Source organism: Loxodonta africana, chromosome X (assembly GCF_030014295.1).
Source record: "Loxodonta africana isolate mLoxAfr1 chromosome X, mLoxAfr1.hap2, whole genome shotgun sequence".
NCBI lineage: Eukaryota > Metazoa > Chordata > Mammalia > Proboscidea > Elephantidae > Loxodonta > Loxodonta africana.
The window spans coordinates 46,397,844-46,422,609 of NC_087369.1; the positions used below are offsets into that span (position 1 = coordinate 46,397,844).

General features: G+C 46.1%; 2 protein-coding genes across 4 annotated transcripts; one reads left to right on the plus strand and one right to left on the minus strand.

Annotated features, from left to right (window-relative positions):
• Window positions 1–2,502: 2,502 nt before the first annotated feature.
• MPC1L (mitochondrial pyruvate carrier 1 like) lies at window positions 2,503–4,073 on the plus strand. The gene has a single exon (XM_023557975.2). The coding sequence runs from the start codon at window positions 2,503–2,505 to the stop codon at window positions 2,917–2,919; it is 417 nt and encodes a 138-aa protein (XP_023413743.1). The 3' UTR covers window positions 2,920–4,073.
• Window positions 4,074–5,148: 1,075 nt separating this feature from the next.
• Window positions 5,149–23,404, minus strand: CXHXorf38 (chromosome X CXorf38 homolog). 3 transcript variants are annotated; one of them, XR_010319760.1, is made up of 8 exons: window positions 23,177–23,404; window positions 22,882–23,016; window positions 17,627–17,746; window positions 14,739–14,888; window positions 14,265–14,444; window positions 8,797–8,959; window positions 7,680–7,943; window positions 5,149–5,639 (listed from the first exon to the last, which is right to left on the minus strand). XR_010319760.1 is itself a non-coding variant. In XM_003417983.4 (7 exons), exons 1-6 carry the CDS (start codon window positions 23,390–23,392, stop codon window positions 8,798–8,800), a joined length of 963 nt encoding a protein of 320 aa, XP_003418031.1. In that variant the 5' UTR covers window positions 23,393–23,404; the 3' UTR covers window positions 5,663–7,943; window position 8,797. The 3 variants fall into 3 exon arrangements, 2 of the variants coding, with proteins under 2 accessions (XP_003418031.1, XP_023413732.1); XM_003417983.4 differs by lacking the exon at window positions 5,149–5,639 and having other exon boundaries at window positions 5,663–7,943; XM_023557964.2 differs by lacking the exons at window positions 5,149–5,639; window positions 23,177–23,404 and having other exon boundaries at window positions 5,664–7,943; window positions 17,627–17,798; window positions 22,882–23,141.
• Window positions 23,405–24,766: the final 1,362 nt, after the last annotated feature.

Sequence of the window (24,766 nt, forward strand, 5' to 3'; positions counted from 1 at the left end):
CTAAGAGGTTAAATACTTACATAGTCTCAAAGTATTTCCCCACCAAGTACTTATTCATTACAAAGGGAAAAATACTGAGTTCAATGGAGAAATCTGGTAAACACTATCTTAACATTACGGACAATCAGACAAACAGCATGTGCCTTGCACTGGGGACACACATCACTTTTGGGTTGTAATTGTCAAACATGAACACTCTGAAGGTAGTCATGAGGAAATATCAAAAGAACCCCAGTTGAGGGACAGTCTATAAGAGAGCTGGCCTGTACTCTTTTTGAATTGTCAAAGTCCTGAGTGACAAAGAAAGCCTGGGGAACTGTTCCAAAACTAAAGGAGACTAAAGAGATAGAACAATTAAGGTAAGCTGTGATCCTGGACTGGATCCTAGACAAGAAAGACAAAATGGCCATCCAGGACATTATTGGGACAATGGCAATATCTAAGGATTATAGATTATAGTGTTTTCTCAGGGTGTCTTGTGATGTTGCATTACAAAAAAAAAAAGGCAGAAAACATTGGGAAAGTAGTCACCAGTTTTGTCATTAAGAATTTTCATTAAAGGATAATAAAATTATTACCTGAAAGACTGTTGGAGAATGGAATATTCATACACTCTCAATGTGGCTCCCCCTAGATTATTTATTGATTGTTGTTGGGTGCCGTTGAGTTGGTGCCTACTCATAGCAACCCTATAGGACAGAGTAGAACTGCCCCATAGGGTTTCCAAGGAGCGGCTGGTGGATTTGAAGTGCCGACCTTTTGGTTAGCAGCAGGGCTCTTAACCACTATGCCACCAGGCCTCCACTTATTGATTACATAGGGGAAAAGATACCTTTACAATGGAGAAACTTGCCAGACAACTCCTTAGTCAAGTGATCAAACTTAATATCACCAATGATATTGGTGGATATGGAACCAAGTGACATCATGTGCCTCCCAACGTGATTCAATAAGAACACAACATCACCTGTGTTGTATATTTGCCTAAAATGTTTAACCCAAATCTTATCATGAGAAAACCATCAGATAAATCCAAATTAAGGGCATTGTGCAAAACCACTGGCTTGAACTCCTCAAAAATGCTAATACCATGAAAGGCAAACGAAGCTGGGGAATTGTTCTAGATTAAAGGAAATTAATCAATAGGATTGTTGTTGTTGTCTTGTGCCCTCCAGTCGATTCTTACTCAGGGCTGTAATTTTTATGGAAGCAGATTGCCAGGTGTCATGGATTGAATTATGTCCCCCCCAAAATGTGTGTATCAATTTCGCCGGGCCATGATTCCCGGTATTGTGTGATTTTCCTATATGTTGTAAATCCTGCTGCTATGATGTTTATGAGGGAGGATAGGCAGCAGTTGTGTTAGTGAGGCAGGACTCAATCTACAGGATTGGATTGTCTTGAGGCAATCTTTTTTGAGACATAAAAGAAAGGAGCAAGCAGAGAGACAGGGCGGCCTCATACCACCAAGAAAGCAATGCCAGAAGCAGAGCGGTCCTTTGGACCCAAGGTTCCTACTCGGAGAAGTTTCTAGTCCAGGGGAAGGTTGGCGAGAAGGACCTTCCTCCAGAGCCGGCAGAGGGAGAAAGCCTTCCCCTGGAGCTGACGCCCTGAATTTGGACTTCTAGCCTATGAGTCGGAATCCACTAGACAGCAGTGGGTTTTTAGCCTATTAAACTGTGAGAAAATAAATTTCTCTTTGTTAAAGCAATCCACTTGTGGTGTTTCTGTTATAGCAGCACTAGATGACTAAGACACCAGGCCTTTCTTCCATGCACCACTAAGTGGGTTCAAATTGACAACCTTTTGGTTACTAGCCGAGTGAAAACCATTTTCACCATGCAGGGACCTTTAATCTAAAGGAGATGAGAGCTAAATGTGAGCCTTCATTGGATCCTGGATCTCCTACCTTCAACAAAAAAAGTCACAAAGCTATAAAATTTAAAGTCCACTGCATATTAGATAATAGTACTGTGCTAAGTTTTAATTATCCGAGTGAATTGTTGTATTGTGGTTAAGCAGGAGACCGTCCTTGTTCTTAGGAGACAGATGCTGAAATTTTTAGGCGTGAAATGTCAGTATGTCTTCAAGTAACATCAAGGCCAATTTTGTAAGGACTAAATTCCTATGAACTGAGGAATTTCGTATCAACATCTAGTCAACGGCATCCACAGATGGGACAGAATAAGCAAACTATCCCCCTGAACAGCTTAGAAGTAGAAAGGGCGGGAAGGAGGCAGCCGGACGCTCGCCACCCGGAGTGGCCCACGGACCCCCGAGGGCTTCAAGGTCTTTGGAGCGGCACACGCGGGCTCTATGCACTTTACGGCAGTCCCGTGAAGGCGCGACAGCGGCACGTGTTGCCACGCGCACTTTACGGCCATCAAGAGAACGCCGGAGGCTGGAGGAGGCCACGTCAGAGTCGGCCCACCGTTCCAGGCGCCTCGAGACCCACGTCATTGTGGGCTAGTTGTCCGTTGTCGCTCCCACAACGCAGGCATCATGGCGGCAGTGGCGACACTACTGCGGAGGGCGAGGGACTACGTGCAGACCAAGGAGTTCCGGGAATACCTGACTAGCACGCACTTCTGGGGTCCGGTGGCCAACTGGGGCCTTCCGCTGGCCGCCTTCAAGGACATGAAGGCGTCCCCGGAGATAATCAGCGGCCGCATGACGACAGCGCTCTTTTTCTACTCGCTGGCCTTCATGCGCTTCGCCTACCGCGTACAGCCTCGAAACTTGCTGCTGATGGCGTGCCACGGCGCCAACGTGACGGCGCAGAGTATTCAGGGGACCCGCTACCTACTCTACCACTATGGTGGCAGCATCGGAATGACCACCCCTGCCGACTCTCGCGACCCTTCAGCGACCAGCTCCAGCAAGGCGTCCGCCGCCCCTGCTTCTCGGCCCCCAAAATGACTCTTAAGGACTGAGTGATCGAATCTTTGCATCTTGCAAGCGCTAAGTTTCTCCTACAGAAAAGACCGATTGAAGCTTGGGTTCTGACTCTACAACAGTGCGAATCTGACTTAAACCTGCAATTTGGTTAATAAAAAGAAAAGGAAAATAGCACCGACTGAAGCTGTTGAGTCCTGCTTATTTTGTGAACTAGAAATGTTTTTAGAGGGCGAGGGTAGATTAGCTGGTCTTCCTTTTCATGGGACCTGCAACTTTGGGGTTAGTTTATATGGGGAAGGAAGACTTTTTGTTTTTCTGCTTTACTGGGAAAGACACTTCAAATTATCCACTAACTCATAGGTTTTTGTTTTTTAAAGGTCTCTTGAGAACATGTTTTTGTTACTTGTTTTGGTGTCCAGGCGAAATACGGTTGGTTAGTATCACACATAACTTAAAACTTGGTACAGCTACAAATCTCTGCACGCACACACACAAAGTCCAGGGACGATTTCTACTGAGGGAAATACTTTGAAGTGTGTAAATAAATTCAGTGAAGACCAGGTTAGACTTTAAGGAGTACTTATTAAGGGAACTTAGAATCTCTTTGTGACTGAGAACAATTACGGAATCTTCCTTGGAAACAGGATACACAACTCCAAGGATGGTTGCTGTCAGCCCTAGATTCTAGGTAAATAGGAAAAAAAATGATGAAAATCAGAATTCTTTCCTCCTTTTACTTATCCCTAAAAATGGTTAACCTTTCACTGTGTTGGACACTAGCTAGGGTTGGGGGTGAGAGCCCATGATTCACGGCATTAGCCCGGAGTATTCCCCTAGAATTCCCGTCAGTGCTACTACTGACTTAAACCTGAGAGTTACGAAAGGAGGGAAGAGAAGGATGGAGCTGTGGGTGTGAGACCCTTAGGACTACCCTTTAGGATTTGATCCAAAATCTTCCCCTGCCTCTGCCTCTGGGGAACGCAGGCCCAGGGCAGTACATCAAGGAACCTCAATGTATGTGTTCGCTGTTAGTTGCTGTCGAGTTGGCCCCCTACTCATGTTGACCCCATGCACAAAGACAAAACACTGCATAGTCATGTGCCATCCCCATGATCAGTTGCCGATCGGACCATTGTGATCAATAGGGTTTTGACTGGCTGATTTTCTGAAGTAGACCAGGCCTTTCCTTACAGTCTGTCTTAGTTTGACAGCTCCACTGAAACCTATTCAGCATCATACCAACACCCACATGAGGTGCATTGGCAGGGAGCTGAACCTCTCAGCCTCATGGATGGGAAGTGAGAATTCTACCACTGAACTACCACTGCCCCCTCATGATATGTTTGGGAGTGCTCAAGCCCTGCCTTTGGTAAAGATTTCAAGTGCAAAGGAATTGAAAACAATACAGGTATGTGCCACATAACATGTTTGGGCAATGAAGGTCCCACAGCAGATATGTCTGTGGTCCCATAAGGTTTTTTGTTTTTTTAAAGAAAAAGCAGATCTCCTTTTATTTTCCCCTAATGGTTTTAAAGACCCTCAAACCTCCATAGTGAAGGAGCAGCACAGCTCCAGGGTGCATCCCAACCCCCCAGTGCCTGCGTTCACTCCCTGCACAGGACAGTGCCTGCAGGGGCTCCTCCACTCCTGCCATGGGCGCTGGCTGGGCTCAGGGAGCCCGGGCTCCCAGCGGTGGCAGTGGGAGGGACCACACCAACAGGGCAGTGGCAGCCAGGACCGCCACCCAAACACATGCTCCCATTTGATCCAGCTGTCTCTGCCACCCCTGTGAGCCCCACACCCTGCGCCCGGAATCTGCAGTTCTGATCTGGCTGTCGGCACAGACCCCACCAGCCGTAGCTGCACACCCGGCAAGGCTAGCCTTCCGTATACGGTGGATACAGCTCTCGGGCTTCATCTGGAGGCGGTGGGGGCTGCTGGGCCAGACTGCTCCTTCTCAGGCAGGTGGGCAGAACAGCAGGTAGGGCTGGGTGCTGAACTGGAGACAGTCACGCAACATCAAAATCAAATAACGTCCTATTTCACAGAACGTACGGGGGACAACAAGCGACGCGTGACTATCTGAAAGGTTCTGAAGACATCAGCTCTTGGGTAAGAGGCACATTTGTGGAACTCTGGTAGATTCTCCTTTATCTTCTGTGGCATCCAAGCAGAAGTCTTCTTTGCAGGGAGTCTCTGTGTTTCATACTTTGCATACGGGGGTGGGGGGGGGAACTATGGCAAAGTATTAGTTATCTGTTGCTATGTAACAAATTACCCCAAAACGTGACAGCTTAAAACAACAAATATTTATTATCCTACACAATTTCTGAGGGTCAGGAATCTGGGAGTGGCTTAGCTGAGTGCTTCTGGCTGAGGGTCTCTCAGCTGTCAGCTGGGGCTGGAGGATCAGCTTCCAAGATCATTCATCCAGTTGTTTGTAGGACGCTTCAATTCCACGTCACACGGGCCTCTCCACAGGGCTGCTCACAACATGGCTTCCCCCAGGGCAAGTTTTCTGAGAGAGCGCCCAAGATGGAAGCCATAGTCTTTTATGACCTATTATCGGAAGTGACATACCATCACTTCAGCTATGTTCTAATGGTCACACAGACCAACCCTGGTACACTGTGGGAAAATAATACAAGAGTGGGAATACCAGGAAGCGGGGATCACTGGGGGGCAATCTTGGAGGCTGGCTGCCACACATGGTTCTGAAATAAGAATTCTCCTATGTCTTTCTGAAATACAGTAGAAAGTAATAAAGCATTAAGGTCACTTAATAGTTTAGATAATGCAAGTGATAATGCAGTAATAAAAACTGTTTTTAAAGTTCTGAAATGAATCATCACTTTATATCATGATTTTTTATTGAAACATTAAAGAACATTCTTTGACTTCACTGAGTATTACATGTGTACAAGTTAATATATTCTTAGGTCTGTCTTACAAGATGTATTCTTTAATTCAAGTATTACATTTCAATAAAAGGCCACTGTCTAACAGGTAGGTTTTTAATTAATCTGGTAACGAAAGAAGGATAATCTCTGCTGATAACTTCCTACCACTTTACACTTAAAATTTAGAGCACAAAATGATTAGGGAAAATATCCAAAGGGGTGCAACACTTCCACCCTAATGCAGTGTCCATTCCACTAAGATCTAAGCCTTTGCTGCCTGGGATATTAGTGTTTAAAGCCATGTAAGTGGTTGACACTTTAATAACAACAGATCTTTCAAATCGTTAGGGTAACAATCATTTCATTATCTCCCAAACTCAAACGTAACCAACTCCTTTTGACCTTGACGATTTAACTTAACTATTTACAGATCTCAGTCACTAACTTTATGAAGCCGACAACATTTTCCCAACTGGCAGTTATTTTCCCAGATGTTTTTGTCACTGACACATTCTAGTTATTTCCCAGAATTCAGGTGTTTGATACTGAGTTTAATATGTAATGTTTTCCTGGTAAAGAACAGGCTAAAATACAAAGAACTGCCTTAGCTTTGTAACTGTAATGCTAAAACAATTTTTCTCCTGAGTCTTTCACAAAGACAGCCTATGTGGAAAGGAACCCACTTAACTGGGCTCCTTCTCATGGCCCTGTGATTCACAAGTGCCCCAGGAGCTGGAGTTGACCCCCACAAGAGTGGAGGCTACAACACAGTCTAGGAAATGTGACACGCAAGTCTTGCAAGTTTGAATTTTATTGTTCATGTCTTTTATTATTTTGAAATCAAAAATTTTAATTAAAAAATTTCAAAATACACAAGTGCATGTTTGTTAGAAAAATTTCATATGGGCATATACGAACTAGAAAAGCAAGTTCCTTCTAGCCACCACCTGCCCCCCGCCCCCAGTCTACTTGCTTTCCCAGACGTAGCAGAGCAAAAAAAAATTGGGAAAAGCATGCAACTTTCCAGACTTCTGTTATTTAAAAACACAAATGGCATTACAGCATGCTACACATTGTTCAGCATTTTTTCTACTTCCTGTACTTTAGAGGAAAACCCTGGTGTCATAGTGGTTAAGTGCTACAGCTGCTAACCAGAAGGTTGGCAGTTCAAATCCACCAGGTGCTCCTTGGAAACTCTATGGGGCAGTTCTAATCTGTCCTATAGGGTCGCTATGAGTTGGAAGCGACTTGATGGCAACAGGTTTGGTTTTTTTGGTTTGGTACCTTAGAGATCATTCCCTTTTACTGCATTGCCTCATTCTTTTTAACAGCTGCATACCGTTCAGTGGTGCCAATGTGCTGTATCTATTTAACCAGTCCCCTCCTGATGGCTGGTTAAGCCCACTGCTGTGAGTCTCTTCCCATGCGTACCCCATGGGAATCTCTTCTACAGAACTATGCACATGGAGGTAGCAGAATGGGGGTGGGGGGAGAGGCTGCTGTGCCTCGTCAGGGGACCGGCCAGACACAGCCTTTACCATGGTAAGTAGCTAGTTTAGGACCAGAAAAAAATTCACCTTTTACGTCACTGAATGGTACACTTAAGAAATGGCAAATGGTTTGTTACATATAAATTTACCAAACCCACTGCCATCTAGTTGATTCCGACTCATAGTGACCGTACAGGACAGAGCAGAACTGCCCCACAGGGTTTCCAAGGCTATAATCTTTACAGGAACAGACCGCCACATCTTTCTCCTGTGGAGTGGCTGGTGGGTTTGAACCACCGACCTTTGAGTTAGCAGCCAAGTGCTTAACCAGCGTGCCATCAGGACTTCTCATGTAAATTTACCACAATAAAAAAGAAAAAAAAAATCTCACCTGTTAAATAGAAAAAAAAAATCCCTGGATAGTAGCAAGTTTTGGCCCGAGAGTACCCGATTTTTTTTTATCAGTACAGATTATACAACTCCAAGCTTATGAGTATTAAAAAAAAAAAAATACCCCCGAAGCACCAAAGGCAAGTCCAGAGAAAGACTGTGTAGAGTACTCTTGAATGTTTTTCCTCTGGCCCAGGAAAGGATGGCTGAGATGGAAGCTGTGCTGGCTGTCACAGAACATGCCTGATTTTTATCAAAGGACAACCTAAAATGAAAGAAAACATTTTAATTTTCTTTATTTGAAGAAAAATAGTAAAATACTAAAGACAGTGACTTGTTTTAAAAAGTTGTGCTATGGGAATTAACCAATTGCTATTAATGCTGGACAATGAATAAAGAAAATCGAAGAAGACTTGAGGCCTTTGAACTACGGTGTTGGCGAAGAATATTGAATATGCACTGGACTGCCAGAAGAATGAACAAATCTGTCTTGAAAGAAGTACAGCCAGAATGCTTATTAGAAGCAAGGGTGGTGAGACTTTGTCTAATGTTATCAGGAGGAACCAGTCCCGGGAGACTCACATCATGATTGGTAAACTAGAGGGTCAGCGAAAAAGAGGAAGACCCTCAACAAGATGGACTGACACAGTGGCTGCAACAATGGGCTTAAACATAGCAGTGTATGTGAGGATGGCACAGGACCGGGCAGTGTTTCGTTCTGTTGTGCATAGTGTAGCTGTGAGTCAGAACCGACTCGATGGCACCTAACCACACAACAGCATTAATGCCTCAGCTAAGAGCTAGGCATTACTGGTCAATTACACTTTAAGGCTGACACGCTTTTTGCCTGTGTTATAAAGTTGATTCACTTAAGATGGGACCAATGACTTCAGGTGTATTTGCCTAAACAAAGTTGACAGGGAATTTGTTATGCTGAATTACTCCACAAATGTAAGAATCATTCACTGGAAATAGCACCGGGCTCAGTGTCCTTTCTTTCAAACCACAAGCGCGTAAGGGAACCTCGGATTAGACAAAGTTGCGTGTTCATGTAAGAGAGCAGACACCCCAGAGATGAGACTGTTCTGTCCTTATTAAAATCATATGCCTAAACTTACCTTAGGCCCTCTCTTCAGGCATCTCCCCGCCAGGCTCCTTTGAGTCCTGTTTCTGATGCTGGAGGTAGAGGCTGTCTAGCTTCTGCATCTCTTCTGTAAGACCTTTTCTAAGATCCTCATTGTGTCTCAGAAATTCCTTCACCATTTCCAGTCTTGTTGAGGTCTGCAAGAAGGAAACCATACAATGTATAGCTGAAGATCATTTTCTAGTAGATTTGTAATTCAATGAAAAACTTATTAGCTCCAAGACTGGCTCCAGCCCATGCGTCCCCCAAGGGAGACAGAAACCTTGGCTACAGGTACCTGCCCGCAGACAGGCTAAGGGTTAAAAAAACAAACACAAAACAAAACAATCCTAGTTCTGGGACCACACAGTGGGGCGTTTGCTTATCTTCTTAAATTCAGAGTATATACTGTTGTTTTAAAACTTCCTGCTCTAGTATAAAAAGAGATTCATTTTATTTATTTTTAAATTTTTACACACAGAGGGTAATAAATATACATTGTACAAAATTCGAAATGAACACAAGGGTACAAGGTAACAAGTAAGTCCTCTTCCCAACCCTGTTCCCAGTAACCCAGCTCCTCTCCCCAGAGGTGACCACGATGAACAGTTTCTTGTGTCTCTTCCAGATAGTCTATGCATTTACATGTAAGCACGTGTGTATATACACATACCCATTTTGAAAAACACAAATGGAGACACTGTTCTTCTACTTGGTCAGATCCTGAAGATCTTTTCTGTGTGGGAACGTCGAGAGTGGCCTCATTTTTTTTAGTGGCTGTATGTACTTCAGTTGTGGACGTTCCACATTTTAACACACGATTTCAAATCTTCTGCTGAGACAAACCATACTGCACCAACTCATCTGACACATGTGTCATTTTGCCCAGGTGACAAGTCTCTTTGTGGGACCTGCTTTTAGGAGTGGAATATGCCGTTTTAATGCTGATAGGTTTTCCTGTTTTAATAGTGCTATGGATTGAATAGAAACCCTGGGGGCGTACTGGTTAAGTGTTACGGCTGCTAGCCGAAAGGTCTGCAGTTCGAATCCACCAGCCGCTCCTTGGAAACCCTATGGGGCAGTTCTACTCTGTCCTATAGGGTCGCTATGAGTCAGAATTGACTTGACAGCAATGGGTTTGGTTTTTTGGGGTTTATGGATTGAATTGTGCCCCCACAAAAAGTTATGTCGACATGCTAACCCCTGTACCTGTGAATGGGACCTTACTTTGGGGAATAGGAGTTTTCTGTTAGCCCAGCCACACCAAGGATTGCTGGCAGCTGCTAGATGCTGACTGACGAAGGACCTTCCCTTTGGGAGCTGTGATCCTTGTGCTGTCACCGCCTGACCCTCTCCGTACCCCTCAGACCTGGCTTGCTCTTTTCCACTATTTCTTTCCCTTTGCTCAAGGCTCGGTACACCAACCTCTGCTCCTCCTCCATCATCTGCCTCACTTCTCTCTTCTACTCCACATCTCATAGTGGACGCAGCTTGGAACTCGAGCAGTACAAGCATTTGCTCTGGAAATGTGCTTAAGAGGTGCTCATGGCTGGGGGATGATTTTAGTTTGGTGAGGAAGCAGAGTTAAAGGAGGCTTTTTTTTTTTAATGGGGAAGGCTTGTGCACATTTATATGTAAAGGGGAACAGGAAGTAGAGAGGGAAAACCGAAAGCATTAGAAAAATGGAGTGGAGTAAGACAGGCGTGGGTACTGAAGTTCAGCTGTAGCTGTGTGACACTGGGCAAGAAACTTCACCTCTCTATAAACTAGGGGTGATGGTACCAATCCCATCTAGAATTCTGATTAGAAATAATCTACTAAAAGCACTAAGCATTGTATCTGGTACAGTCCTGCCTCCCTTCACTCATGTAACAAATGTTTAGAGACTACCATGTACCGGGCACTGTTCTAGCCAAAGGTGCTTGGCAACTCCATTCTTCCCGTCACTTAAGCCAAAACTCTGGCATTGTCTTTGATGCCTCTCTTTCTTTCACACGCCACATCCGCCCACCTTCTCACCACCTCTACGCCCCCCTGGTCCAACTCGCCATCATCTCCGCCTGGAGTACTATGGCAGCCTCCCTGCTTCTGTCTTTGCCCCTCCCCACCCCACCACCCAGGCAACCTCAACACAGCAGCTCGTGTTCCTTTTGTCATTCCTCTGCTCAGAACTCTGCAAAGGTTCCCATTTCACTCCAAGTCCGAGCTGAGGTCCTTCCAATGGCTCACTCGGCCCAATATGACCTGCTCCTTCTTCCTCCGCAGCTTCCTGATCTCACTGTCTGGTATTCTTTCCCTCACTCTGCTTCGGCCCTGCTGCTCGGCTGGCTGTTCCCTCTGGAAGGCTCTTCCTCCAGATATGCTGAGGGCTGATCCTCCCTCCTTTAAGGTATAGCTAAGTCACATCTTCTCAGCAAGGCCACCCTGACCACCTGATGCAACCTCCTACTTTTCCCCACTCTGCCACTACCGACCACCAACCTGTTCTGCTCTACACTGTATTTCTTCTCACTACATAACTTACTTATTGTGTTCATTGTTTACTGTCTGTCTTCACCTGCAGGGATCTGTGTCTGCTTCTGTCACTGATGTACACCAAGCTTCTAGAACTAGCTGGCACATAGTGGGTACTTGGTATCTCATTCTGGGCTGTAACAGATGAAGTGTCCCCTACTGCCTCGAGTATACTATCACTGCCCCTTCTCGCTGCACTTCCCCAGGGAGCTCCATGAAGAGGATTCCCTCACCAGGGTTTAAAAAACCAGTGACGACTTTAAAGAATGTGCAAATTAATTTTTTTTTTTTGGCAGCTACTGCCCTCAATGTTCTTCAGCTGGATGTTTAAAAATCCCAAGATTCTAACAGAACACTAAGGGCCAGCAGACTGTGTGAAAGGCTACTGGGCGGAACCTGGATTCTGCTGCAGACGGGCCCTGGTGGACACACACTCTATGGTATGCCTGGGTGCCCGAGGGGCCTGAGCAGCTGCTGCTCCAAAGCGGAAAGCATTTTACAATCAGTTATTCATGCAGAGTGTACTTTAATAAATTTTTTTTGTAATTGTATATACCACTAAGGCTTGTCAAACTAACAGAAAAGAATGGAAATGATGAACTCTCTGCCACGCTCTCCTTGGCACTCCCGGGGGAGTCTTGTGGTCTACCGTTCCCATGCTCCGTGGTGTTTGCTGGAACTGTCATGCCAAATTACCTCCATTAACCCTTTTTTTCAACTTAGCCTTCCAACCCTACCCCTACGCTCTTTTAACAAAAACCTGAAACAGACCTTGTTACACACTCACAGGAAAAGTCCCATGGCCATAATACGACCACTGTATTTCTTGATTCCTAGGTGCACATTTTTCCCCATATTTTAACATCTCAAATATAAATGCATCTTGCCGTTGACAGCATCTTACAGTTAATTGACAACAGTATTCTTCCCTTTCTTAGAACTCACTGAACTGATGGCATGTCTTACAACTGACGGCACTGGAATTTGGTCTTATTAGATCCTCTGACTTTGGAGACTAACCCTAAAGAACATGGATTATATATGGCACTGAACTTTCAAAAAAGAGGTCTAGGTCCACACGTGGAAAGCCAACCTTTAACATCTTAGAGATATATACCAATCCACCCTAACTTACATTTGATCACTGAAATATTAAGAAAAATGCCATGTTCCACTGAACAGAAAGCATGAAACATGAGAATTCAGCAACTCCATCCAAAGATGTGGTGACCCAGAGGCCAAGCTGATTAACCCCTATTTCCTCTCTGTAAAACAGAGATAATTAGGGTTCAAAACTTATACTTGCCAGCTCCTTGGTGCTACAGAATCTGCACGCTGCCTGCAAGAAGGCGTAGGACCAGAGTGGGGAGACCTCCAGGCCAGCCTCATGCTCAGCCGCGTAGCCCTGTGTCCGTCAGGGCCTGTTCCTTGAGGTCACCGCCTCACGTGTAAAGCATGGGGTGTGATCAGATGATTGCGAGGCTCCCTATCAGCTCTCAACTATACAGATTCCTGGCTTCAGTGTGCTGCTAGTGATAGAATTTGCTCTTTACCACACAAACAGGAAAAGAACTGCCCTTCCCTCAAGCAAGAGGAGACAACTACTGAGGAGTCAGAGGCAGTGAGTGTGACCCCAGAGTTGTCTTCTCTCGCTCTACTCTGTTCTGAAAGAGGCAACGGGAAGAAAATTGGGGCTGGTTCTAACGTCACTTTCAAATAAAGCAAGATGGAACACATGGCTTTAGAAATGGAAGATTTAACAAACAGCCCACACTCTTACTCACTGTTTTAAATGCCTGTGGTGTGCCAGGGCAGGTGCACCCAAAAACCAGAGGTCTCCAATCCCTGTGCTAAAGGAATTGCCCAAGCTGAAAAAGCACTGGAGATGACCAGAAAAGTTATTCAGGCATATTTACCAGTAAGGAGCATGGCTTACGAATGGCATATACATTTTATATGAAATGAAGACTCTTCTGTGTTCAATGACATAACCAGCAAAACTACTTTCCTAGGACAAGGAGGAATGGAAAAAGTGAAATGATTTTTCCAAGATCTCTTGGTGATCTAGAATTCGAATCCAGCCAGTGTATAATTACACTACTGTACCTTTTATACCCTGCATAAATAAATGGGATTCGCTCCTTCTGTAGCCTCCCCCAGCCCCATCACATGTCTCAAGGAATCTAACCTGTCACTAAGATCCACGTGCTGTGCCCAGAAAAACCTCCAGAATCTGGCCCCTTTTCCACAGCCTCAAGTGCATACCCTCTTCTTCCCACCCTCACATGACTGCAAGGGCCTCCTGGCTAGTCTTGATCCACTTCAGCCCCCCTCCACATGCCATAAGAGTTAACTTTCTAAAAGCCATGTCTGATCATCTTACACTCTCTTGCTTCCCCCCACTGCTTTCTGGGAATAAAAAGCACTTGGCATGGCATAGGAAATCTTTCAAAAAATGGCCACTTCACCACCCTCACACCTGACCTCGTCTCCTTTGCTCTTTTTGTCGTTCCCCAGGCCCAAACTATCCTTTCAGGCTTTTGCAAGTGCTGGTCCTTCTGCCGAAAGCACCCTTCTTCTTCCTTTGCCAATTTCCCAAACTCTTATTTGATTTTTGCAAGTCCCAGCTCAACATCATTCTCTCGGCAAAGCCTTTTCTGCAATCCCTTTGACCTGCATTTTGTTTAGGATTCTTTGTTCAGAGCTGGGTCAGCCCTTGCCATGCTTCTACTTTGTAGCACATGGTAAGCATACAAATGTTTGCTGAATGTATTTGTTAAAATGTAACATTATTCTGTGAGAAAAAAATAACCACTTCTGGAAATTATTTGACTTATAAATCAGAAAAATAGCAACCAGCTGTATGTCAAAAGGAAGTACTCTTCCTCCCTTGGCCCTTTCTTTGCTTTGTTTACTCATACAGGGGTTGTAATTTTTTTTTTTTTTTACCTCTTCAGGCAACACCTCTTGCTCTTCTGCTTGAAGATAAATCTCTTGAAGTTTTTCCTTTAGTAATTCCATTTCTATTTCATTTACTTGGCTCTCACTCAGGTAAATTCCTGTTTCACATTCACACCCATCTCGCTGATCTTCCTCGGGGATGTGAACAGCCCAGTCAGATGTCAACAGCTGTTGGGTTATCACACAAACACATGAGCTGATTTAATGGAAAAGTTAGTCCAGTGCACTACTCAAAGAATTCACAGTTAAACATCATTAAGTGGATCCATTTAATACCGTCCTGTGATCACTTCTCAGCCCAGCAAAATCCTAGACCTCCTTATCAACAAGGCAGGCACATTCTTTCTCCTATTCATACCCTAAAATTTAGTTTGGATCTAATAAACTTCAAATTCCAAATGAGTCACTGTGTTTTTTCCCCCTTTAGTTCCGTATGCCAGGACCCTTAAATATGATTTTTACCTGTTCTATTCTGGAGTATACCGCCACAATCTCTGGGATATTCCTGAATTCATTCAGAAAATTTTGGATCTTCATCTGAAAATCTCGAAGCCACATAGAAGATACTTTCATCTCTGAAGAGTGCATGATCTCATTACGACACTTAATCACCTATAGAAAGACAAAAAGGATAAAAGGCTTCAAAGTCAAACAGCGATATAGACTGAGATTTTGTGGTTCTAAACAAACATTTCAGAAAGGCTTTGTTACTACAAAATCCACTAGTGCGGTCCCTGGAGAACGGCCAGAACTTTCTTGGGATCATGTGCATCATTTGGCGTGTACTTGTACCAACCTGAAAAATAACATAGCCATCCTAGGGGGTGTGAACCCAAACCAACCAAACCCACTGCCGTCAAGTCGAATCCGACTTACAGCGACCCTGTAGGACAGAGAACTGCCCCCTAGGGTTTCCAAGGCTGTAATCTTTACAGAAGCAGGTTGCTGCATCTTTTTCCCACAGAGTGGCTGGTGGGTTCAAACTGTCCACCTTTCGGTTCACAGCCGAGTGCTTTAACCACTGCGCCACCAGGCCTCCTTGTACTTGTACCAGGGTTGAGGATTCCAGCCTGAAGTCAGATCCATATTTAACTTCATTCTGTCCTGAGGGCATATATACCAAGAAGTGAAGTCCCCCTTGGACCACTAACTGAAATACCTTCAAGGTTCTTCAAGAGAGATAGTAAGGGGAGGCGGCGGGATTGGGAAACCTGGAGAGTGGGTGCTTTACCTGAAGGGGCAGCTGCTCCTCACTCATGGGTTGTTGCCATGGAAGCTATATGAGACCAGTGTTGCCAGACCTCCTGATTTTTCAAGAAAGCTGAGAATTCAGATTTTTATGACGACTAATTCAAAATTAAAAACAAAATGGGATATGACAGATGAAACTTAACTGCACACCACATTTTGGCCACAGGATTCCAGGGATAAAAAGATGGCAACTGGGCAACAGAGGCACAGCATTTTTCCCCTTCCTAGCCCCTGGCACAGATTCCCAAGCCATCCAGAAGCTCTTGAGATGACCACCTGGCTGCCTGTAGGTGCTGTTAAGGCGGGAGGGGATGTTCAAACCCTTGCTGCTTGAATAACTGAATCAGGGTTCGAAATACAAACACACCTATATCTATCCTTAGCCCTTGGAATTTTGTGACCGGCTGGCTATTCCTTACACATACCCCCAATGCCTTAGCCTGAAACAACTTGTCAAAGAGCAAAGACTGTTGGCTCTCAGTAAACCCACAGGCTGAAGCAGCAAGGCCAAAATATTGGTGTCTCCAGGAAGTTAGGCCAAAGAAGTTTTTTGATGCGGAAACTATGATGAAAAGAAAAACAACTTTTGCCAAAACTTAAAGCAAATGGTGCTATCTAACCATATGTTAATACATAATTCACATCAAGACGTCCACGTTCTTAGTTAGAAGGTATCAGAGGACTTGCTCAACTACTGTGATAGCGCTTTGCTTCTGCTGACGTCATAAAGGATTCTCAGTCCTTTCAGTGGCTGGCAAAGCCACTGAAACCCATCGAGTTGATTCCAATTCACAGCAACCCAACAGACAGGATAGAAATGCCCCACAGGGTTAACATGGCTGTTTAATCGTGATGGAAGTAGATCACCACGGCTTTCTCTTGGAGAGCCGCTGGTGGGTTCGAACCGTTGACCCTTAGGTTAGCAGCTGAGCGCTTAACCACTGTGCCACCAGGGCTCCTTCTCAGTGGCTGGCATGCTGGCAAAATGTACATGTACTGTCTCTATATCATATAAATAGTCCAGGAGTGCTATACACTCTTTTTAATAATCTGCAGAGTAATAAATGTGCGAGACTTACTCTCTGGTGAAACAGTCGCAATCGCCCAGAAGAAATCTGACAAGCACAGTGGTTTATTCTGACACTGGCTATTCATTAGCGTTTATCTTTTTTTCAGTCCTATGTAATTTGGTCTTGCAACTGTTTGGCCAGTAACATTTAAAAGGACAGGATTCAAATGCTGGCATATAACTGACAGAACGATATATTGCTCCATATTTTTTTCTTTTTAATTAGGAAAATTACCTTGGCTTCTGTTTGTGGCAGAACAGGGAAGTGAATCTGGGGGTTCCTATATTTTCATGGCGAATGGCACAATAACGAGTTGTCAGGGAATTGCAATTAGGGAGAACTAAGGGCTAGTCTCTTGACTGCACTCACACGGAGGTCCTTGGACATTGCTGAAGGTGCACATGGTATGTGCCCCGCTCGCCTGCTCAGTGATGCCAACCCCGAATCAGGGTTTAGCTTCCTTTGCACACCAGTGTTTTGCGGAGATACTCTGCGCTATTTTTGCACGGCTGGCTTAGCGTTGGAAACTCTGGTGGCGTAGTGGTTAAGTACCACGGCTGCTAACCAAAGGGTCGGCCATTCGGATCTGCCAGGTGCTTCCTGGAAACTCTATGGGGCAGTTCTACTCTGTCCTATAGGGTCGCTATGAGTCGGAATGGACTCGACAGCACTGGGTTTGGCTTTTGGTTTTTTTCTCTTAGCATCACAGAGTATGTTGTCGCTGCCGGTCTTCAATCCCTACCCGACTGACTTTCTTTAAAAGAAAAAAAGCCAAAAAACGGTCGCTGTTAAGTCAATCCCAACTCATGGCCACCCCATGTGTGTCAGAGCAGAACTGTGCTCCATAGGGTTTTCAGTGGCTGTGGTCTTTTGGAAGTAGATCACCAGGCCTTTCTTCCAAGGTGCCTCTGGGTGGCCTAGAACCTCCAACCTTTAGGTTAGCAGCTGCGTGCTTAATCGCTCACACACCCCCTCCCCCCCCGCAGGGACTGACTCTCATTAGATGGTTTTACAACTGGCAGCTCTTACCTCTGTGACTTTCTTTCGATCAATCATGAAGTGATCGCAACAGTTGATGAGACTTAAAAGAGCGACGGCATCACATTCTTCGGGTCCTCTTTTGTCTGCCAGTCCTCGGGGCATAAAGGCCTGTAGTACGGGCAAGCACAAGGAGCTCCTGAGCCGCCACCAACTCTAGGAGCTGACAGGGCAACTGTTATTTGTGGATTTCTCAAATGATGACTGAGATTCTCTTATTCACTGGGGGTTTCAAGTTAGAGCCTTGTGTGTCCAAAATGGAGCGGAGAAACATCACAGCTAAGCCTCAGCCAAGGGTAACAGCCAAAGGGTTGTTCTGCCTGCTTCTCGTTATGAGACACCTGACCAAAGGCCTCCTGCAACTGATTTTCTGTCCTGTCTTAATGGCATATAAGCAAGAAGCATGAGTAGAAAGCACCATTTTTTCCCTTAGTGACGTTTCAGTGGCTGAGTTGTTCAAGAGGAGAATTTAAAAATAATACTTACTCCAAAGTGGAATAAATGGCTTGAAAAATGGCAGTATAGTAGCGTAAAGCTAAGAGAATGGGCTTGGAGTCTGACTGAGCTGGGTTCAAATCCCAGGTCTGCCACTTGCCAGCTGTGTGGCCTTGGGCAAGCTGCTTATCCTCAGATTCTCATCAGTAAACCAGGGATAGCTGTCCTCATCTACCTTGAAGGATGTTTCGAGAATTCAATGAGCGAATGCAGATAAAGCACTTGCCCAGGGCCTGGCACGTACTAATAATGAACATGCCAGTAAGTGCTGGCAATTATTGTGCTGATAGGCTGGGGTGAGTAGAATCACAGGGAGTTACAGATGGAATCCCAAGTTTTGAGAGACTAGATACATCAGAAGGGCCTCCTCATTCTAGCACAATCTCGCCTTTAGTAGGTTTTTATGGCATGAACCCAAAAATGGCGTTCCAGCAAGGCTCAGGCATATTTCTTCACTGAAATATTTCCAAACTTATGTCTGGATGCAACCACTTTACCAATCTAAGCATCTCAAGAGTACATTCCTGCCAAGGGACCAGAGAATATGACATATGAAAAATTACTTGCAATAAGAACTCTAAATAAAGAGAACTGTTTCCTTGCAAATAAATAAACTCCAGGAGGCAAGCAACCACAATGCCTACTATGGTGCTGTTCATTGGCATCAGAAAAGGCTTGTGGTTAAGAACAGACACACCCTGCTGGCCGTGGAACTGCACACCTAAACCTCCCGTAATTAAGAATTTTGCATACACTGCAAGGCCCCTATCAAAACATGTGGTACCAGCACCATGACTGCCTTTCTATGTCATACCAGCCACTGAAAGGCCAACCTTCTGAAGGAAGTCTATTACAGATGCTACAATTGTTAACAAAGAAGTTAATTAATTTATCACAGGCAAAATGATGCAATGAAAGTGAAGAACCCAAACTCTGCTTAATTCAGCTGTTGCTGAGAGGAAAATGCAAAGTCAGAGGGGCCTTAGCTGCTTTAAAACCAGGCATAGTTTCTCTTTTTCATTATAAGGTACACCCTGTCTGGCATTTTCTCACCAATATTTTTTTTATATATATACACCTGTCTCATCCACTGGTAAAGTTTGATTCTTCAGAAACAGAAGCCAACAGTACAAGCTCTGTTGCCTTTTGTCAGTGAAACCATTTTCTTAAAACTGTACTTCGCAACACTGTATTTCATTTTAATGCACATTGGTTGGAAACAGACATTATTGCCTCTCACCACACCCTAAACCAAACCAAACCTGTTGCCATCAAGTTGATCCTGACTCATAGCAACCCTACGGCACAGAGTAGAACTACCCCATAGAGTTTCCAAGGCTGTAATCTTTATGGAACCAGACTGCCACATCCCTCTCGAACAGCTGGCCTTTGGGTAAGCAGCTGAGGACTTAACCACTGTGCTGCCACACACTCAGTGCCTCTTAACTGAGTCACAGGAAATGAGGTTGGAGAAATGAATTGGGGCCAGATCATGTCGGGCCTCATTGGTTCTGCGAAAGAGTTTGGAGTTTATTCTAAAGACACTGGAGTCCTGGTAGCGTAGTGGTTAAGAGCTTGTCCTTTAACCAAAAGGTCAGCAGTCCGAATCCACCAGGCACTCCTTGGAAACTCTGTGGGGCAGTTCTGCTCTGTCCTACAGGGTTGCTATGATTCGGAATCAAATCAACAGCAACAGGTTTTGTTTTTCTAAGGACATCAGGAGCCAGTCAAGGGATTTTAGGCAAAAGAATAAAATGATCTCATTCCCATTTGAAGACCACACACACACAGAGAACCAACCAGAGGGGCCCAGCACAGCAGCAGGAAGCCAGGCAGGAGAGGGTGAAAACTGTGACAAGGAGACGCAGGTACAACCAACGGGGTCGTGAGAGGGAAGGAGATGCAACAAGAATGATTCCAGGTAGTTGGTGGTAGGGAATGGGTTAGGCTTGGGAGCGGGGAAGATGACAAGCCCTGCCTTAGAAATAAATACAAAGTGCCCAGGAGATAAGGAAGTGGAGATGTCAAGTAAGCAGTTGGAGCTCAGAAGAGACGTCAGGGCTAGGGTTACACATTTGGGGGCCCCAGCATAAAGGTAGCATTTAAGTCCAAGGGCCTGGGCAATAAACACCAGGAAGAGGAGGCGGGCACTCAGAGAGGTCAGGCACCGGAGGGGCGGCAGGAAGGAGGAGCCAGGAAGGCAGAAGGAAAATCAGGAGAGAACAATGTCACAAAGCCAGGAGTGTTTCAACAGGAAAAGAGTGGCCAATGGTGCTGTGTGTCTGAGAGGTGAGAAAGACGAGGCCAGAGAACTGAAGGTCACACGTGACTCTGACAAGAGCAGTGGAGTGGCAGCAACAGAAGCCAGGGTGGAGCGGGAGAAGAGTAAACGGGAGCAGAAGAGAACGCAGCTGTACTGGGGATGTGTATAGGAGGTGGACAGAGAAATGGGGAGACAGCTGGAGGGATGAGCTAAGGGAGGCTTTTCTTTCCCTTTTTCCGCCTTCGTTTTTCAAGTATTTATTCAAGTGTTGTTGTTAGGTGGCGTCAAGAGGGTTCCGACTTACAGCAACCCTTTGTACAATAGAACCAAACACTGCCCGGTCCTGTACCATTCTCATAATTGTTATGCCTGAGCCCATTGTTGCAGCCACTGTGTCAATCCATCTCATTGAGAGTCTGCCTCTTTTTTGCTGACCCTCTACTTTACCAAGCATGATGTCCTGTTATGAATAGTGTTGTTATGAACATCTGCGTACAAGTTTTTGTGTGGACACATTATAATTTCTCTTGAGTATAAACCTAGGAATGGGATTGCTGAGTCATATGGTAACTCTATGCTTAATCCTTTGTTATTTTTTAAAAATGACATAAATCCAGACAATACTAAAGTTATTTGTATAGTGATGGGAATAAACCAGGAGGGAGGAAGAGTGGATAACTGAAGACTCAAAGTCCTGGGGCAGGTGGGAAAGGATAGGATTCAACATACCACTGGAGGGACAGGCTGAGAGAAGAGATAACCTTCCTCTCTGTGGCAGAAGGAAGAAGATGCTGCACACAGAGGAAGGTTGGGAGGTTTGGTGAAAAGATGAGGAAGATGTGTCTGGGGGCACCCATCAACTCCATGAAACATGAGCTGGAAGCAAGGGTGGGGGAGTGGAAGGGGGCTGGGAAAGGCAGGAACAGAGACTACTAGAAAGATACGGCCAGACTGCTGGGGCTCCTTATCCACAACTGAAGGTGAGACCAGTCAGCTCCCTTGTGAGAGTCTGCCTCTGAGCAGAAGCAGATGATGGTGTCACCAGGGCTGGAGCTGGGCCAGACAAGCTCAGAGAAAGGTGAGAAGAAGCTGCATAACTGCGAGGGACGGATTTTAATGATGGACTGTGGAATCTGGGCTGGCTAAAGAGCCAAGTGAAGCCGGGAGGACAGAAGCTGCTGGATATTGGGAAACCAGCAGATGCCTCAAAGAGGTGGAAGCAGTACAGGAGCAGGGAGTGGGGGTGGGGGTGTTTGAATAAATGTGCCAAAGGAGAGACTTCCTGTGGTGACAAAGTTCAGGGTGTGAACACTACATGCAAGGAGGCTGAGGTGAGGTGGAGCAGGAGATGGCTAGAGTAAGGAGCCCAGGAACTGACAGGATGGGGTTGGGGAGGGAATATAAATACAGAGGAGAAACAGAAGGTCTGCAGGCGACAGCAATGAGAAGGTAGAAAGAGTAGCATAAGTAGGTGGCACAGGCTTCGAGAGGATTCTGAGGGTGTAGAGCAGCAATGGAGATCAAACAGGTATGGGATGGTCATAGTAAAGGGTATAGTTTTTTCTCTTTTCCGGGTAAAAGCAGAAATTGGTAACTCTGTGGCAGCAAGGAAAATGGGGATGGGTGTGTGACCGCAGTGGTTTACAGGTCACGATATCCAAATGTCTGAGGACCACAGACACAGTCCAGCTCCCTCGTTTTTGAGGTTAGGAAACTGAGGCTGGCCCACTGTCACACTACAGCAGCTGAACTGGAACTCTGATCGCTGCCTTCCCAGGCGCCGAGCCTGTGTCTGCTGCTAACTCACATGTAGACTGACTCCAATAGGTAATCTGTGTGAAGAAGCCACTTTTGACTGCTCTCCATCCCCCCACTAGGCTTCTGCCAAACATCAAAAAGTCAAAAACTTTCAAGAGGCCCAGCTTAGTAAATCACATTGCCAAAATGTGAACACAGGTCTGTCTCCTATCTGGCTGCCTAGCCCATCCCTGCCTCCCTGAAGTTTTATTCCTTAGTTGGGCACTTAAAGTCCTTCCTATTTTAGCCCTAACTTCCCTTATCTTCCTCCACCATCCTCATGGCACCCTACATGCCAGCCAAAATGAGCTATCGAGTGAGTCTCCTCGAACACACACCGTCCATTTCCTTCGTCTCTGCTCATGCTCCCATGCTCGCTCTACGTCTCACCTCAGCATCTTTTGTAGAAATCTTTCCTATACTTTTCCAAGCAGGAGTAGCAGACGCAAATGCCTTCAGCTAACAGGCAGCTCAAATCCAACGGTGGGCTGAGTCCAATATAACCCCCAAACCACCGAAACACTCGAAATGAAAAATTTAAAAACCTTACCAGTCAAAGAAAATCTGCAGTCTCTCTGGACCTGCACCTCTCTTTGTGAGGCTCCAGCTTCGGCACGACCTCACCAGCGCTCCCGGGAACCAGGTTACCCGCCGCCTCCTCCTTCCCTCCCCGCCACAGGTGCTTGCTTACCTTGGCCACCTCCCAGGCGTCGACAGGCCAGAGCCCCGGCCGACAGTTTCCCCAGTGGACGTCCCCATTTCTGTTGGTGTGATGGCTCAAAATCTCCCTTTTCCACTCTGCACACACCTGACACTGAGGCTGAAACTACAGGGGGCGGTGGTGAGGAGGGGCCCGAGGCAGAGGAAGGGGCAGCGTCTGGGATCTCCGAGCGCCCGGCGTCGTGGGCGGCCCCGCCCCGCGGAGGGACCCGGAAGCTGCGTTCGGAGCGGGGATGGGGTGTGCAGGTCCGGGGCCAGGTGCTCACCTGGCGGGCGCGCGGGCTGCACCGCCAGCCGCCACGGCAGAAGGCACGGGGGCCCAGGCCGGGGGCGGCGGCGAGCAAGTCGCGGTGGAAGGCGAGCACCTCGCGGCCGACGAAGCCTTGCAGGCAGCCGCGCAGCAGCAGCAGGCAGTGGCCCGCCTTCACCCAGTTTTTGTATTCAGGGCAGTTGAGGCGCACGGCCAGCTCTGACAGCACCATGTCCTGGTCGGGCCCCGGAAGCCGAGGGGCCGGGCGGGCGGCAGTGCGCACGCGCGGGGGCCTGGGAGCCTTGTTTCTACGGCGGCGCGGCCCCGCCCGGAAGCCGCCCCTACGTGTGGCCACGTGGGCGCGGGAGCGGCAGCGAAAGCACGCTTTGCCAGTGACGCCGGGGCGGAGTGATTTGGCTTTCCGTGCACGTCAGCGCGTCCCCAGTCTTAGGTGACAGTAACCATTTAAATACTGAGGTAGCCTTTCCTGAAAGCCATGTGCTCTCTTCTCTGTCCCCCAAACTGAGACCACGCCGGCCCCCAATTGGACACCCTCTCCTGATGTCCGGGCTCCTGTTTTCTTTGTTCTAGAGACGTAGAAGCTCAAGGCATATATATTGACTTACGTATGTACCTTGCATTACACATTCTAGAGATTTTAGTTAACTGGTTTCTGAGCCCACAAAATCAGCTGTATAAAATCGGGACATTAGTGAAACGTGATTACAGGCTGGCCTGTACCGTATACCTATTATGCGGCTGCAGTGTGCCAAGCTGACACAAAGCTCAAAAACTCCCGCCATCCATCTAGCGGGGGCAAACAGGTCAACGCATCACCTCAGTTCTGGAGGGCTGCATATCCCCGAGCCAGATAAGGGCTTCTTCCACTATGGTCCTGAATCATCGAGCAAAGGTTAGATGGTAATTATTTAATATTCAGGTTATATGATAGTGCTTCTCATCTTAGAAGATGGTGCCAAGTCTAAGTTCCAAGTAAGTGCCACAGGGGTAATAAAGCAATGGACTGTCAACTCCAGCTGTCAAGAGGCCATCTCAGTTTTAGTTGCTTTTAGTGAGCCTCTTGAGCTTGGAAAACATGTTAGTGTGAGGGATGAGTTTGGAGGGCTTGCCTTCTCCTGACTGCTCGGTTTACAGCAGAGCTGCACAGTGGGTAAAAGCACTAGTTCTGGACTCAAAACTTCTTAGCTTTGTTTGATTCTAAGCATTTAATTCCCTTCACTTCTCTGGGCCTCAGTTTACTCTTCTGTAAAGGGGAGGATATTAATGCCTAGCTCGGGGTTGTTGTTAGGATTAAATAAATACACATTGAAATACTTAAAACAGTGCCTGGCATAGTAAGCGCTCAGTAAATATTAGCTATTATTTTCTATTGACCAAAACATAATGAATCAGTTATATTCCTGGGCAAGGTATTTTAACAAATTGCTGGCCACTTGGAAGTTCAGGCAATTTATATAAACTTGTGAGCAAGCAGTACAGATTATGGTGCTCCTGGCCTTAGCTTATTTCTTCTTAATAACTTCAGTACGAAATCCATCCTAAGTAAACTTCAAAGCACTCCCTTAGACACACTGTCCATTCCAAT